This window comes from Archocentrus centrarchus, chromosome 20 (genome assembly GCF_007364275.1).
Source record: "Archocentrus centrarchus isolate MPI-CPG fArcCen1 chromosome 20, fArcCen1, whole genome shotgun sequence".
NCBI classification, from domain to species: domain Eukaryota; kingdom Metazoa; phylum Chordata; class Actinopteri; order Cichliformes; family Cichlidae; genus Archocentrus; species Archocentrus centrarchus.
The window spans coordinates 5250895-5266418 of NC_044365.1; the positions used below are offsets into that span (position 1 = coordinate 5250895).

At 40.8% G+C, this 15524-nt stretch overlaps 1 protein-coding gene across 1 annotated transcript; it reads right to left on the reverse strand.

Annotated features, from left to right (window-relative positions):
- Positions 1–12296: 12296 nt before the first annotated feature.
- On the reverse strand, positions 12297–13304 carry LOC115799896 (zinc finger BED domain-containing protein 4-like). The gene is made up of 2 exons (XM_030757192.1): positions 13049–13304; positions 12297–12951 (listed from the first exon to the last, which is right to left on the reverse strand). Exons 1-2 carry the CDS (start codon positions 13264–13266, stop codon positions 12297–12299), a joined length of 873 nt encoding a protein of 290 aa, XP_030613052.1. The 5' UTR covers positions 13267–13304.
- Positions 13305–15524: the final 2220 nt, after the last annotated feature.

Below are 15524 nucleotides of genomic sequence, written 5' to 3' on the forward strand. Positions count from 1 at the left end.
CTTCACAATAGCCAGAAGAGGAGAGTAATCAGAGAGGGAGATATGAGGAGAAAGCAACCCCAGAGACTGATCACCTGGGGCACCTGCTGATGCTAGGTCCTGCCCTGGGCACACTTTCTGCCCATGTTGGATGACACTGGGCACAATGCCAAGCCCCAGCCCCCAGTGTGTCCCATGCTACCCGAGGGTCACATGTTGCTTGAGCCCACGCACCTAGCTCCAGCATCCAGACCAGACCATAGGCAGCCACCTGCAATTTATACAATATCACTGAAATTAGAAACATCCTGTCTTAAATGCGTGTTGAAAAGTTAGTTCATGCATTTATTACTTTTAGGCTGACTATTGTAATTCATTATTGTCAGGTCAAAAGTTCACTGAAAAGCCTTTAGTTGATGGAGAACACTGCAGCAAAAGTACTAACTGGGACTAGAAAGAGAGAGCAGATTTCTCCCATATTAGCTTCTCTTCATCGGCTCCCTGTTAAATCCAGAATTGAATTTAAAATACTTCTCCTCACATACAAGTATTAAATAATTAGGCCCCTGAGTCAAATATAGAAGTCATTAGCAGGAGAACTTGACTGCATACTGAGGAGGTAATTCAGCCATTTGATTCAGGTGTGTTGGATCAGGGACACATCTAAAACCTGCAGGACACCGGGCCACGAGGCCTGGATTAGAGAATCACTGTCATAGGGGGTTGTTTGATTGCTGGGGTTTCTTCTCTATTATTGCAGGATCTTTACCTTACAATATTAAGCACCTTGAGGTTGCTGTTGTTGTGATTGGCGCTATATAAATAAAATTGAATTTAATTAATTTAAAAGTTGGTTTAATAGTTAGGTCTTGAATTAACAACTTGGGCAACGTTGAGGGACGGATAATCTGAATCATGCCAGATTTCAGTAAAAAATAAGAAATCCAATTATTTTATTTATTCTTTTTTTGGAGAATATAAACTTGTTCAAGAGTGTATTATTGGTCATAGATCAGGCATTAGAGTCATGGAGGTAAAAGTCAGATTAACAGAAATGGTCTCAGTTAACAGATGGTCCTCCATTCATCCTGGGCTGATCCACCTCTTTCTTTGATTTTCTTGCTCTCTCCTCATGTTTTTAACTCACCTTTTGTTTCAGGGGAAGCCTATCCTGTGGCTGCCTTCCTAGTTACTCACCTGGTGGTCATCTGCTAATTATGGCAGCCCTATTTAGATGAGGAAGAAACATTCAGTCGATTCTGGGTCGTTGCGCCTTCCACATTATGATAGTTAGTGCTTCAGTAACTTTTGCCTGCTTCTGTCTTTGCGTACCCTCGTCACCTGTTCTCCTCAGTGTACAGAACCCTTAGAGCCGAGGGGAGTACGGAGAGGAAGTGTCTTTGTTCATGGAGTGATTTTCATTTAGAGTGTCGCTCCAGCCGGCACTCAAACCTCTTCTAGTGGAACTGGACTAATTCTTGGCATTTGTGCTAACCTCTGTGTAAACTTATGAACTTATGAACTCCCACAACACTAATCATTGCAGGCTATGATCCATGATGCTTATAAATTCCACTCATTGAGTTGAAAGCAATGGAGAGTCACTCCTGAGGTAATATGACCTCATACTGTAAATTGAGGCCCTACATTTCCACAGAGGGATTGGGAAGAAAAATTCTCCTCCGTGGAAATCATCTGAGCACATTTGATCAGAAATGCTCATCATTTACAAACGACTCCATGTTCCAGCTTCAGATGGACACTTGCTCTTTCCCCACTCCTCTGTAGTCTGTGACCCAGGAAGGCACAGCTGAGGATGCCATACAGGAATAAAGCCACCAGCAGCAAAGGATGTGCCCAGGAGGATGGAGTATTTTGATCCATCATAGATGATACAGTAGATAACAGCATTAGGCAAACATAAACTAAAGTAGCTGAAAGATCATTGATACAAAACATAAAGAGCAGAGCAGAGAAAAGCAGCACTACAGAAGGGTGGAGCAAACCAAACACAGGCACCAGAGATAAATATTGACTTTGATACCTACCTGGGAGTACCTACAGTTTCACAGAGCCTGAAGAAAATCCTGGAGTGCTGCATGCATTTGTGCACCTGACACAACAACAGCATTTGTATTAACACACGGGTGACTTGGGATCTGACGCTAAACAATGTCTTGTGTTCTTCTATACATTGTACATGTGAGCAAAGGAGTATTAGAATTAAAACAATTCTGCAAAGAAGAGTGGGCTGTAATTCCTCCACAGCATCGTGGAAGACTTATAGCGAATGCTTGATTCCAGTTCTTGCTGACAACCAGTTATTAGGTTTAGGGTGCAGTTACTTTTTCACACAGGGCCACGTAGGTTTGGGCAAGTGTGTCCCCCTCCCCCCAATGAAATCATCATTTAAAAACTGCATTTTGTATTTCCTTGGGTTACCTTTGTCTAATATTCAAATTTGTTTGATCTGATCCATTTAAGTGTGTCAAGTACTAAAAGAAATCATGAAAGGGCAAATACTTTTTAATGGCACTGTAGATATACAGTATGACATAAGATCTTATTTTCTCTGCTGGTGTTGCTGCTGTCAGTCTGTTCTCCATGAAAGGTGCCATGAAATAATTTCAAAAGAACACCAGTTAAACCTCAAATGATGAAAACATGATGTAAATTTCCTTTATTTTCATGGACAAATGTGAGGAAGGTTACATTTTCCTCATCCTCACACATCATTTTTCATGTGTCACTATTTCTTTTTTCTTCAGTGGAGCAATAATTCACTTTTTCAATGAGCAGTCTTAATGTTTTGGCTCAATCAGTGGTGCATCACTCAGTCCCATACCCATTATTTCAGAGGCAAGCCACAGTTACTGGGTTGAGTAACTTTATCATTGCAACACACACACACACACACACACACACACACACACACACACACACACACACACACACACACACACACACACACACACACACACACAGAGAGAGAGAGAGAGAAAGACAGCATGCTGACAACAGAGTTATCTGTAGAGGCCAGGCATCAGCAGCTGAGTGCTGCTTCGATCTGCATGGGGAAGCCCGGTAGCTCAGTTGGCAGCTGGCTGCTGCTCTCCGACTCTTCTTAAAGGTAGCTAACACGTGTGTGTGTGTGTGTGTGTGTGTGTGTGTGTGTGTGTGTGTGTGTGTGTGTGTGTGTGTGTTTGATGTCAACCAAAAAAAACAAGATGCAGGTGTTTTGGAGGGAACATTTATATTCCGTCTCCTGACTTCTCTCTTTTCACCTCTAAATTTGGAGCAACTGGAGCACTATTTCTCCAGGGCACGGAGCTTCACATTTATATTCAGGTAAGGTTGATAATTCATATTTAAAATCACTTCATTCTGAAAAGACTTTGGTGATAAATAATGAGTTCTAATCAGTTTATATTGCCTAAGCTTTTTCATAAGTTTTTTTTTTTCTTATCATTGTGCACCAAAGAGAAGATGCTTTTACTGAGAAGGCTTTACTTACACTTGGGCTCACAAAAACGGCATTAAGTAAATGGTATGTTTCTCTATCATTAGAGCTCATTAATGGTATATTTTGTATATGCAAATGTTTAAAGTCTCTTTTCACTGTGACTTGCTATAATTTTTTCTGGGTGATCAAAGTTCAGTTGGTCCAACAATGTTCAATAATTGGACTTGGTTTAAATCAAAGCACAAAATGCCAAAAATAAATGCCAGGAAAACACATGTGGTTATGTGGTTCATCTACCTGGATACTGGAGTTACAGGTGAGGCCATTCTTTGTAGCTCAGTGTTCACATTTATTAAATTCCCCCAAAATATGTTGTGCTCATGTTTTTTGATGTAGGATTGGAATGTAGAGTACCTATTTTAATGTTAAAAATAAATTTTTGCTATGAAAAAAATGTCAAGCTGGGACAAGGGGATGCACTGTCACATACGCTGTCAGCATGATCCCTCCCCAGTGGTCCCTTGGTCACCAGTGCTGGTGTGCACAAACATAGTGCAAGATGCGTTGAGCCCAATGCCACTAGGATCGAGGTAGCTGGCCGGACCAGTTGGAACGTGGTACGCATGGCTGCTCATTAGACAGAGAAGTCTCAACAAATTCGTCTGAACGAATGGAAATGATAAGAAGCAATCACTGTGTGTTTTAACCTCGGCATTTATGACCTGGTCTGCCTCGGTGGTGTTTCTAGTCACAAATGGGGACATCGCCTGGGCATGTTTCTGTGCCTCTAGCCCGCACTTGTGCTCGGTGGATTTTTCACGCTGACGAACATCGTTCCTTCCCCAGTGAGAGAGACTAAAATCCCAGTTACAAATCTTAAAGAACACGCAATTATGCCCCATTCTGCTCCTCTTTAGGAAAGTAAATTTGCTGTCCCATTTTTCAAGATGTTTACAGAAAGTCTTAACTTTTTTGGCAGGAATGCCTTCTCTCTCGTTACATCCATCTCTCTGATTTGTTGTTCCAGGTTTGTTCTCGCTGTCAGCACTAGCCTCACGAGAACTGCCACCTGCAGTCTCCTGGGTGGCAGTTTGGTGAAGTGCAGGAATGCTTTTTTAAAATTATTATAATACGGGAAATTTATGGTAAATACTAATATGGCAGGACGGCAGCACGAGGGGTAAAATACGGTAGTTTCCCAGCCAAAATGGGAGACTTGACAGGTATGTATTGTGAGTGTGTCTTAGCCTCTAGCAGCTGGTTCATTTGTGCTGCCAGGCGTGGAGTGCAGTTAGCTTCTTTAGCCAGTAGGTGTGAATCATCTCAGGGCCTGGCGCTGTTAAAGTCTTCATATGTGAAACTCTTTCGTGGATGTCAGCTACTGTGATTGTTACTCGATCCTGTTCAGGGAGGCTGCTGTGGTCTGCTCTTAGATCCACTAGCCATTGAGCATTGGCGTTGTGTGTTCCATCCTTCTCCCATATGCTCTTCCAGTATTGCTCCGTCTGCAGCCTTGGTGGTGGTGCTGTTCTGATATTGTTCCCCTGCCACTGAGAGTATACCTTGGATGGTTCGTTTGAGAACATCCGGTTTATTCTCCTGGCTTCTATTTCCCTGGTATACCTCTTCAGGGGGTTAACCAAGGCTGTAAGGCTGTAAGTCTTTTGCTTGGCATTCTCTAAGGCTGTACTTCTTAGGTACCACTTTCTTCATTACACCTTCCTGCAAGTCTGAGAGCTGGCTAAATTCCCTCTTTGCTGTGCTACTTGATCTTAGCCTTTAGTCATCTTTTCCATGGAAGGTACTGCTCCTTGTGGCTGTTCATCTTATAGTTAAGCATCACTGCTGCTGTGGTATAGATCAACTGATTCGTTTCAGTGATGGCTGAAGTAGGGATTGTCCATAGTGCTGCATTCACATCTTCTAGTAGACTTTCAGAGGGTAGTTCACGTAGTCTTGGTTGTTGGCTTCGAGGGGTCCAGGTTTCCATCTTAGCCATGATCTTATCTTTCATGTCAGCTGCTCTTACATTCAGTGCACTTGTTGTTGTTGTTGTTGTTGTTGTTGTTGTTGTTGTTGGGACATGGTACCCAGTCTCGGATTGTGGGGATGATGATATCTCCTCCCTGACCTGTCGTCCTGACTCCCCTTTTCTGTAGCATTTGTGTTGTACCTCGTCAATCTCTAGTTGCAATAGCAGTTGCTTCCTTTGTATGTTGGAACGCTGAGCCACAAGTTGTTTCGTTGTCAATTTGGATGTTGAGTATCGAGGAATCCATAAGTCCCACATCCTCTTCATGTAACCCCTTTCACTGGGATTACATGTGAAGTAGCAATCCAACAGTTCCCAATTCTGATCTCATGTCCATTTATGCCATATCGTTCTAGTTCCAGTAGCCCACTTCTGCACCACTAAATCAGAATGATAGCAAGTCTCTCCAGTTCAACAGTAGGTAACAGGGTGTAAACCACTACCGGTGGAGGGAGGTGTATCGCATACAGGTGCTGTGAAGGTTGGCTTAGACCCCACAAGAAATGAACTGGATTTAATATTAAAAATGTAAAGTTTTCTTGAATTTATCAGGCAAGTGGTATTAGGCAAGTAATTTTTAAAGTATAGCCACTTAAACGGACCTTAAAACCCTTTTTTTGTTTTAATATATAAATAAGGTAATTGGTCAGTATAATCTTTGCAATATATTTTTATTTTTATTAGTATTATTATTATTATTATCTCCTTTTCTCTCTGTTGAACGTTTCAAAGTTTATTTTTAATTTGAAAAAATGGGTAGACAGTAAATGGATATATTGTCCCATCTTTAATTTTTTGTCATTTTTCTCACCGTCTTACAATAAAAAAATACCCCCCCCCCCCCAAAAAAAAAAAAAAAACTTTTTGAAGTAAAAATTTAAGAAATTGAAAATGAAAATTACTTTAAAGAAAGTTAGATTTCACAGACTGGTGGGAACCCTGTGTAGATGATACTGATCAGTGTCTTCTAAAACAAAATGTTACATTAGCCAAAAAAAGCAATAAAAAATATAAAAATGTAAAAATACAATATCATGAGAAAAAATAGCTTGGAATGATAAAATATCACACTAAAGAAGGAGCTCAATTAAATAGAAAATACAAATAAAAAATAAGAGCATAAAAGGAATGCAAATGTTGTGGTATGCCTGCTTCAGAGCCCACTTATTGAGGTTAACAGAACGATTTGGCCAGAAATGGACTCCTCAGATGTTAATTGAGAAATCCCTCTCCAGTCAGAGGAAACGTGAGCAGGCGCTTTCTGATGGAGCAATAACAAGCTACAAAATACCAACTAAACAAGCTTGGAGGTATGCTTCAGCTCAACTTGCTCAGTTATGTCTCTCTTCCCCAGCACCCCCTCAGTCTGCACTGCCTCACTGTCCCACCAGACAAAGAAGTCTCCATATTTGGGTGCATACTTTGGTGAATTAGTGAAGTGCTGTAGTTTCTTTCTGTAGTACACACTGATGTTTAATCAGGAAACTCACTCAGTCATCGGATGAAACCAAAATCACTTGTGTGGTTGGTTTGATGATGAGGGGCAGAGCACAGGATTGGTTGCTTTGATCTATACAAAGTTTACTGATTAATTCCAGAAGGTGCTCCATCTCTCCATCTGCTGTGCGCTGTGCGCCACAGCATTCACTGACCCCGCTCTGTGATTTTACATGGCCTACCATGTAAAACTCATGGCTGAGTTGATGTTGTTCCCAATCACTTGGACTTTGTTATAATACTACTTTATTACCACTTTATTATTCCACTGTCATCATTGGATGCTTCTTTGGTGACAACAAGGAAGACAAAACAGAGCTGATTGAAAGCTTCATCACATTTGGGATACATATCAGCAATAAACTAGACTGGACATATAACACTGATGTCCTTTATAGGAAGGGACAAAGCAGGATATGCTTCCTGAAGAAGCTGAGGTCATTCAGTGTCTGCGCCAAACTCCTGAAGGCCTTCTTCCAGCTGTAATGTGCTGGGGTGATGGCATCAAGACTGGCAAGGCCAATAAACTGAACAAGCTGGTGAGAACTGGTGAAAGCCAGCCCTGTACTGGGTCTGGAAATGGATACTGTGGAGTTAATGAGTTAGAGTTAGTTAGGATTAAGGACAAAACTAAATCCATCCTGGAGAATCCCTCTCACCCACTGCAACGAGGAGCTGTGGCAGCTGGGTAGCTCGTTCAGTTATCGGCTCTATCCACAAAAGAGCCAGACTGAGTGCTTCAGACTTGTGCCCAATCTCTATAACACCAGCAGCCCCAAACTGGACTAATTGCAATGTTCTCCATGTATTCATGTATATGCAAATAAATATGGCTATCCTATACCACAATTATATCTGCCATTATCATTATCACAACTGTTTATATTTGTCATTACTGTTATCATTGTTACTCTTATCATAACTGTTATTATTATTATTAATATGATAACTGCTATTATTATTGTTAATTATTCTTATTATATCACAGCATCATTATATATTCACATAAGTTACATACTGTTGCAACCAAAAATAAAATATTTATAACAGCTTCTCTGGCATTGGAGTATTTCTATTGTCACACTTTATCTGTTTAATGCTCCACTACTAGTGGATACAGTGTGTACTTGTTCTTGGAGACCTGTTATTTATTATCTTTACTTTTTATATATACCGTATTTTTCGGACTATAAGCCGCTACTTTTTTCCCACGTTTTGAACCATGCGGCTTATAGCCCGGTGCGGCGTTTCTGTGGATTTTTCTTTAACCACCAGGGGGCTCTTTAGCAGGATATGAATCATGGGACGTCAAAGTTGGAAATCAAAGAAGAAAGCGCCAACAAGTGCTAGCAGCAGGCACAAAAGAGATTTTTTTCAAACTCCCTCATCATGGAAACCACAAAAAGAACTTCCTATGATGCCGCTTTTAAGTTGAGGGCTATCGACCTGGCACTACAGGAGGGAAATAGAGCCGCTGCACGTAAGCTCGGCGTGAACGAATCAATGGTGAATTGACTTGTTATAACTCAAATTTGGGGTTGTCTGTCCCCCTCTGCTGAGTGCCGAGTAATTGTGGAAAACCGAGAGCGGCGGAGATACCAGCGGCTTATAGCCCGGTGCGGCTTATATATGTACGTTTCCAGTTTTTTCCAAAAAATTTGTAGGTGCGGCTTATAGTATGGTGCGCTCTATAGTCCGGAAAATACGGTAGTTCCATTTTCTATACAGTTGCATCTTAATCTATTTATCCTGCATGTTGCCTCACACCGGCACTGCTGTGACACTTGAATTTCCCCCCTGGGGATCAATAAAGGAATATCTTAATCTTCATCTTAAGTCTACTACAAGATATGAATGCAGCTGATCTATACCACAGCAACAGTGATCCAGGAGATGCTTGGCTATAAGATTAACAACAGCAACAAGGAGCAGTACCACCCATGAAAAGAAAACTGAAGGCAAAAACAAGGCAGCAAATATGAACCATTAGATATAAAATTATATCTAATGTATCTTTGTGTACAGCTACTTTTAGTACTGCTGATATTTATCTAGGCTCTCTCTCACAATTGATCTTTCTGAGTGAACTTCAATAGTTACTTTGAAATATTAATTGATGGTAGGACTATTTTTTCTAATAGACATGTTGATGGTTTGGTCAGTCTTAAATATGATCAGTCCATCTTTATTAAGAAGCTGTGTACCACAGGCTTTTAAGGTGGCAGTAATTATTAAATTAAATAGCCATCAGTTGACCCAGCTGTTTGAGCTACAGTGTCTTGCAAAAGTATTCACACCCCTTGAACCTTTCCATATTTTGTCACATTACAACCACAAATATAAATATATTTCACTGGAATTTAATGTGAAAGACCAATACAAAGTGGTTACAATTGTGAAGTGGAAAGAAAATTATACATGAGTCAAAACATTTTTTACAAGTGAAAAACTGAAAAGTGCAGTGTGCAAAATTATTGAGCCCCCTTTTCTCTGAGTGCAACCAATTGCATTCAGAAGTTGTCTGATGACTGCTAATGACTAAAAAGAGTCCACATGTGTGTAATCTAATCTCAGTACAAATACAGCTGCTCTGTGACGGCCTCAGAGGTTGGTTAAGAGACTATTGGGGAGTAAACAGCATCATGAAGTCCAAAGAACACAGCAGACAGGTCAGGAATAAGGTTGTGGAGAAGTTTAAAGCAGGCTTAGGCTATAAAAAGATTTCTCAAGCTTTGAACATCTCACGGAGCACTGTTCAATCCATTATCCTGAAATGGAAAGAGTATGGCACAACTGTAAACCTACTGAGACAAGGCCGTCCACCTAAACTTACAGGCCGAACAAGAGAGCACTGATCAGAGATGCAGCCAAGAGGCCCATGGTGACTCTGGACCAAATGCAGAGATCCACAGCTCAGGTGGGGGAATCTGTCCACAGGACAACCATTAGTGGTGCACTGCACAAATGTGGTCTTTATGGAAGAGTGGCAAGAAGAAAGCCATTATTAAAAGAAAACCATAAAAAGTCCCGTTTGCAGTTCGCCAGAAGCCATGTTGGAGACACAGCAAACATGTGGAACAAGGTGCTTTGGTCAGAGGAGACCAAAATTGAACTTTTTGGCAAAACACTGCACATCACTCTGAACACACCATCCCCACTGTCAAATATGGTGGTGGCAGCATCATGCTCTGAGGCTGTTTCTCTTCAGCAGGGACAGGGAAGTTGGTCAGAGTTGATGGGACGATGGATGGAGCCAAATACAGGGCGATCTTGGACGAAAACCTGTTGGAGTCTGCAAAAGACTTGAGACTGGGGCGGAGGTTCACCTTCCAGCAGGACAACGACCCTAAACATAAAGCCAGGGCTACAATGGAATGGTTTCAAACCAAACATATTCATGTGTTAGAACGGCCCAGTCAAAGTCCAGACCTAAACCCAATCCAGAATTTGTGGCAAGATCTGAAAACTGCTATTCACAAACGCTCTCCATCTAATCTGACTGAGCTTGAGCTGTTTTGCAAAGAATGGGCAAAAATTTCAGTCACTAGATGTGCAAAGCTGGTGGAGACATACCCTAAAAGACTTGCAGCTGTAATTGCAGCAAAAGGTGGTTCCACAAAGTATTGACTCAGGGGGGCTCAATACTTTTGCACACTGTACTTTTCAGTTTTTACTTTATATTATTTTGAATCATGTATAACTTTCTTTCCACTTCACAATTGTATACCACTTTGTGTTGGTCTTTCACATTAAATTCCAGTGAAATATGTTTATGTTTGTGGTTGTAATGTGACAAAATATGGAAAAGTTCACGGGGTATGAATACTTTTGCAAGCCACTGTAATTATAGGCCAATCTCCAACCTTCCTATTCTCTCAAAGATTCTTGGAGCGTTGGTGTTGGAAAGTTGGAGCGGCTGTCTGCTGTAAACCCGTCATTCAGAACCGGTCACGGCTGTACTTTGGGTCAGAATAGATCCGCTAGCAATAATCAGTCTAAAACATGACTTAATGAGTTAATAAATTGCTTTTTTTTTTCTCATTTCAAATTGTTTCTGAACTATTCGTGCTGGCGCCTCTCTAGCTTCTCTCCCCTCAGAGATCGAAGACAGCCACGTCCCGTCAGCGGAATGGATGCAGTGCCATTTATATGGCAGGCTAGACCCTCCTGTTTTTATTGACACCTTTTTCGGCCAATCCTGTAATTGGCTGCACCAAAATCAACGGAAAAGCTACGTGACACCCCCTGGTTATTATTGGCTCTGGAAAACCCATTTCTTAATATGATTGGCCGAATGAGGTGTCAATCAAAATTGGAGAGTCTAGCCTTTAATATAAAATGCACTACATCCCGGAGGACAGGACACGGCCAGTTAGCAGTCAACGATAGGGGTATTCCAGAGCCAATAATAACCAGAGGGCGAAGTTTTTTTCAGGTGATTTTGGTTCAGCCAGTTAACAGGTTAAAACGTTCACCGCTACGTTTAATGTTGGTCTGCTTTTTACAAACTCTCTCAATTAAAAGCAAATAGAGATGAACTAATTGTGTTTCATGTTATTCTGCTCAATTTCAACAACACAGCACAGCTCAAAATCACTGCTTATGACCAGAGATTTCATTTACACTACATGAGAGTGCATTCAGCTCCAAAACACAGTGGATGCCACGAGGACTGAGCTTTGTGAAAGTTTGGTGGTTATTTCTGTCCAGAAGTTTTGTATTGGTGGACAGAGCCAGAATGCATGGAGGTGGTCATCAATTGTGTTAAGTGTGCATATATATATATATATATATATTAGGGGTGGGACTCGATTAAAATTTTTAATCGAGTTAATTACATGGTCTGTAATTAATTAATCGCAATTAATCGCAAAACCATATATGAACAAATTAAAGATTTTCAATTAAAAAAATCCTTTTGCTACTAAAATTTTGAATGAATAGACATATATGTTTAACAACAAACACGTTTATTTCTTTTTGAAATGTTTTTTTAATTGTTATTAAACCAACAGATTGGGCAAAGTGCTATTCAGATTTCAGGTATTTCAGGAACCCCTGATTGAAAAATGTGAACAGCACACTAGCCAATAATGATAGCACCATTTCTTGTACAGAACTGTAAAAATGAAAAATAAATAAAACAACTAAACAATATTGCAACTCTTGTGAGAGTTTAACATCTGGTGTAAACAAAAATTAAAGTGCCATTTCTAAAGTAACAACCGAATTATGGCAAAACAACATATTGCATTTAAGAGCTTAGAATTTAACACAACATTCAACCTGCAATATTTTGTACAACCAAAACATATAACACTGAGGCTACTTTTTCTCCTTGAGCCAGTTACTGAGACAAACAAGCCTGTTCACATTTTCAGCGCTTAAGGCTGCTCTTTTCTTCTGGATGATGTTCCCAGCAAGTGAGAACACCCTCTCACATGGGACAGAAGTGGCAGGACTTGATAGGTGTTTTCTAGCCAGAGCGGAGAGCTGTGGATGTGCCCCTGCATGCACTGACCACCATTGTAGTGGGCAGTCTGTCTCACTGATTGTCTGTTCTGCTTTATAGAGGCTCAAGGCATGGTTAGACCCTACATCATCAGAATCAGAGTCAGAGTCAGAAGAAAAGCACAAGAGGCCTTTCTTTTTTGGTGGCTCATCTGTGGGCTCAGAGGTAGCTTTTATAGATCCATCTTGAAGGAGTTCTTCAAGCTTTTTCCACACGCCTTCTCGCTCTTCTCTTGGAAGACACTTTAAGTCCTTAAAGCGAGGGTCAAGCACTGTAGCCATTTTGAGCCAATCATAATTAAGTGCAGCTTTCCGCTCTGACAAGTCCTTTATGAAAGCAGTCTTGAATTTCACAATGTAGGTAGAATCCTCATCAGAGACCTTCATAGTGTGGTCCAGGAATCGTAGGACAGGCAAGACCGCAGAACATGAGATGTAAGTCTCTCCACCGAGAAGATCAGTCACATATCTGCAGTGAGAAAGAAATAAAATAAATTCGTTTATCAATTACAATGATCAATTTGGGCAATAATTATTTAGGACATATTTTACATTGTTCCATTTACCTGCATGGTTCAAGGAAGTCGGCCAACCTCTCTAGTTTTGTCCACTCTGCTGCTGATAATAAGACAAGTTTGTGCCTCTGTTTGTCCAGAGTAGCCTTTACTGCCTCTTTGTTTTTGAGAAGACGACAGATCATAAACAGTGTGGAGTTCCACCTTGTGGAAACATCCTGGATTAGGGTTTCATTTTCCTGGTCAAGTTTCCGCAACATGTTTTGCATTGAGATGATATTTTAGGCTTGAGTAGCTTCGGTGAAAAGCAAACTCCTTTTTGCACAACTTACATACAACAGTAGTCTTTTCGAAAGTCCCATCAGAACGTTTTTTGAAGCTAAAGTTGTCTCTCAGTGGACCAAGAGGAGCGGCTTCCTCGTCCATTGTTGTTTATGGATGTCGCTTGTGCATCAGATTTACAGGCATGCTAGAACACGTGAATACAAAGGTTCTGGCTCCAAATTTTTAAAAATGTGATTAATTGCGATAAAATTTTTAACGCGTTAAAATCTTTGTAATTAATTAATCGAAATTAACGCGTTAAAGTCCCGGCCCTAGTATATATATATATATATATTAAAAATTTATCTATGTATGTATGTATATATGTGTGTGTGTTTGTCATAGTACCGGCAAGAATTTAAAACTACTTTCACCCCTGACTATAGATATTAAAGGTACTGCACTGCAGTGGTTTGAATCATATTTATCTAATAGACTCCAATTTGTTCATGTAAATGGGGAGTCTTCTTCACACACTAAGGTTAATTATGGAGTTCCACAGGGTTCTGTGCTGGAACCAGTTCTATTTACACACCTAATACATACTTCCCTTGGGCAGTGTTACTAGAAGACATTGATAAATTTTTATTGTTAGGCAGATGCTATCCAGATTTATCTAACCATGAAGCCAGATGAAACACACCAATCAGATAAACTGGAGGAGTGTCTCAAAGACATAAAGGCCGGATGACCTCTAATTTTCTGCTTCTACATTCAGATAAATCTGAGGTTATTGCACTCAGCCCTAAAATCTCTGGAACATTGTGTCTAACCAGATACTTACTCCAGATTACCTTGGCCTTCAGTAACACTCTGAGGGATCTTAGAGGATTTTTTGACCAGGATGTATTGTCAATAAAACTTTCCATTGTGCTCTGCTTTTTTTCTGCATCTCCCTGTGGCACACAACATGGAGTCAGAGTAAAGTGGCTTATTCTTAATAGGAATGTTATGGTCCATAGTCCTCCTGGAATCAGTCACCCTTTCTCTCTCTCTCCCCTCTTTTGCTCTCTCTCTCCCTCCTCTATTAGTGTGAGTATATCTGTGTGTGTGTGTCTTTGTGTTCCACAGGTGGAGCGTGCCTGAGGTTTGCTGATTACACACCTGAGCTGCACTCACCTGTGGGATGTTGAACTAATTTCTATCTGGCTACAAAAGGCTTCTCAGTCACTGCCAGATCGTTGCACCACTTGTGGTACTTCAAGCCAGGTTTAAACTATTTCTCGTGTGTTGCTCAGGTATCTCTGTGTGCTTCCTCACATTCATCTTCGTTGTTCTTCAGAAACCCATGCTGCAGAAGGAGCTGTGGAGGGAAGCTCATATTGGAGACACACAGAAAGGGGAAGGCAGCTTGAAATTGATAACTCACCTGCCACCAGCATTTTTCCCCTAAGAAAAGACTGTTGCCTAACTTCAATAAACCTTTTTTTTTTTTTAAAACTTACCCCTGTGCTCCACACTACAAATTACCAATCAGCTTGAAAGGGAGCAAGTAGTTATAAGTGAAAGGCCTCTAATATTCACCAATGCAAACAAAACAGTTCCTGTCTTTGGACTTATCCACAGGTTTCTGGAAGAGCGCACGTAGGCTGCCTTGACAGACGGCTACTTCCACTGCGCGGTTTTATACTTCCGGTTACCCAAACTCAGAGCCAGAGTTAATGACAAAATCTGGTTACTTTGTGCTGTAATGGGCGGCTTTATTAGTTGGAACATGAGCTCGGGTTCAACGTGTGCTGTTGTCGGTTGTCACTACATCATTCTGTACATTTTTTCAAATTATTCTGTACATTTTTTCTTTTTCCCCAAAATTATATTACCCAGTTGCACATCGTATTACTGTATGTTTTCCTTATGTTTTAAGTTTTCCTTTATTAATGTACAGCCTTTCATTTTTTTTTACATTATTTTATTTATAGTGTGACCCTACAGCATACAGCCTACACAAAGCTTTAACGAAGCGTGGCTTCCACATGTAAACACGTAGCAGTTAGCAAGATGACAGCTGCATGTCTCCTCGATCACAGTCTTCGGCCAGTCCAGTGTTTCTGTTTCAGTGATCTGAACATTGTGATATCCAGATAATTGATATACCTTCCACAGAATAGCTGCCGCATGACGATACAGGAACAGCTGACTGTCTCCACCACTGGGGTGGCTGTGGCCACGGAGGTAGAGCAGGTCACCTACTGATCAGAAAGTC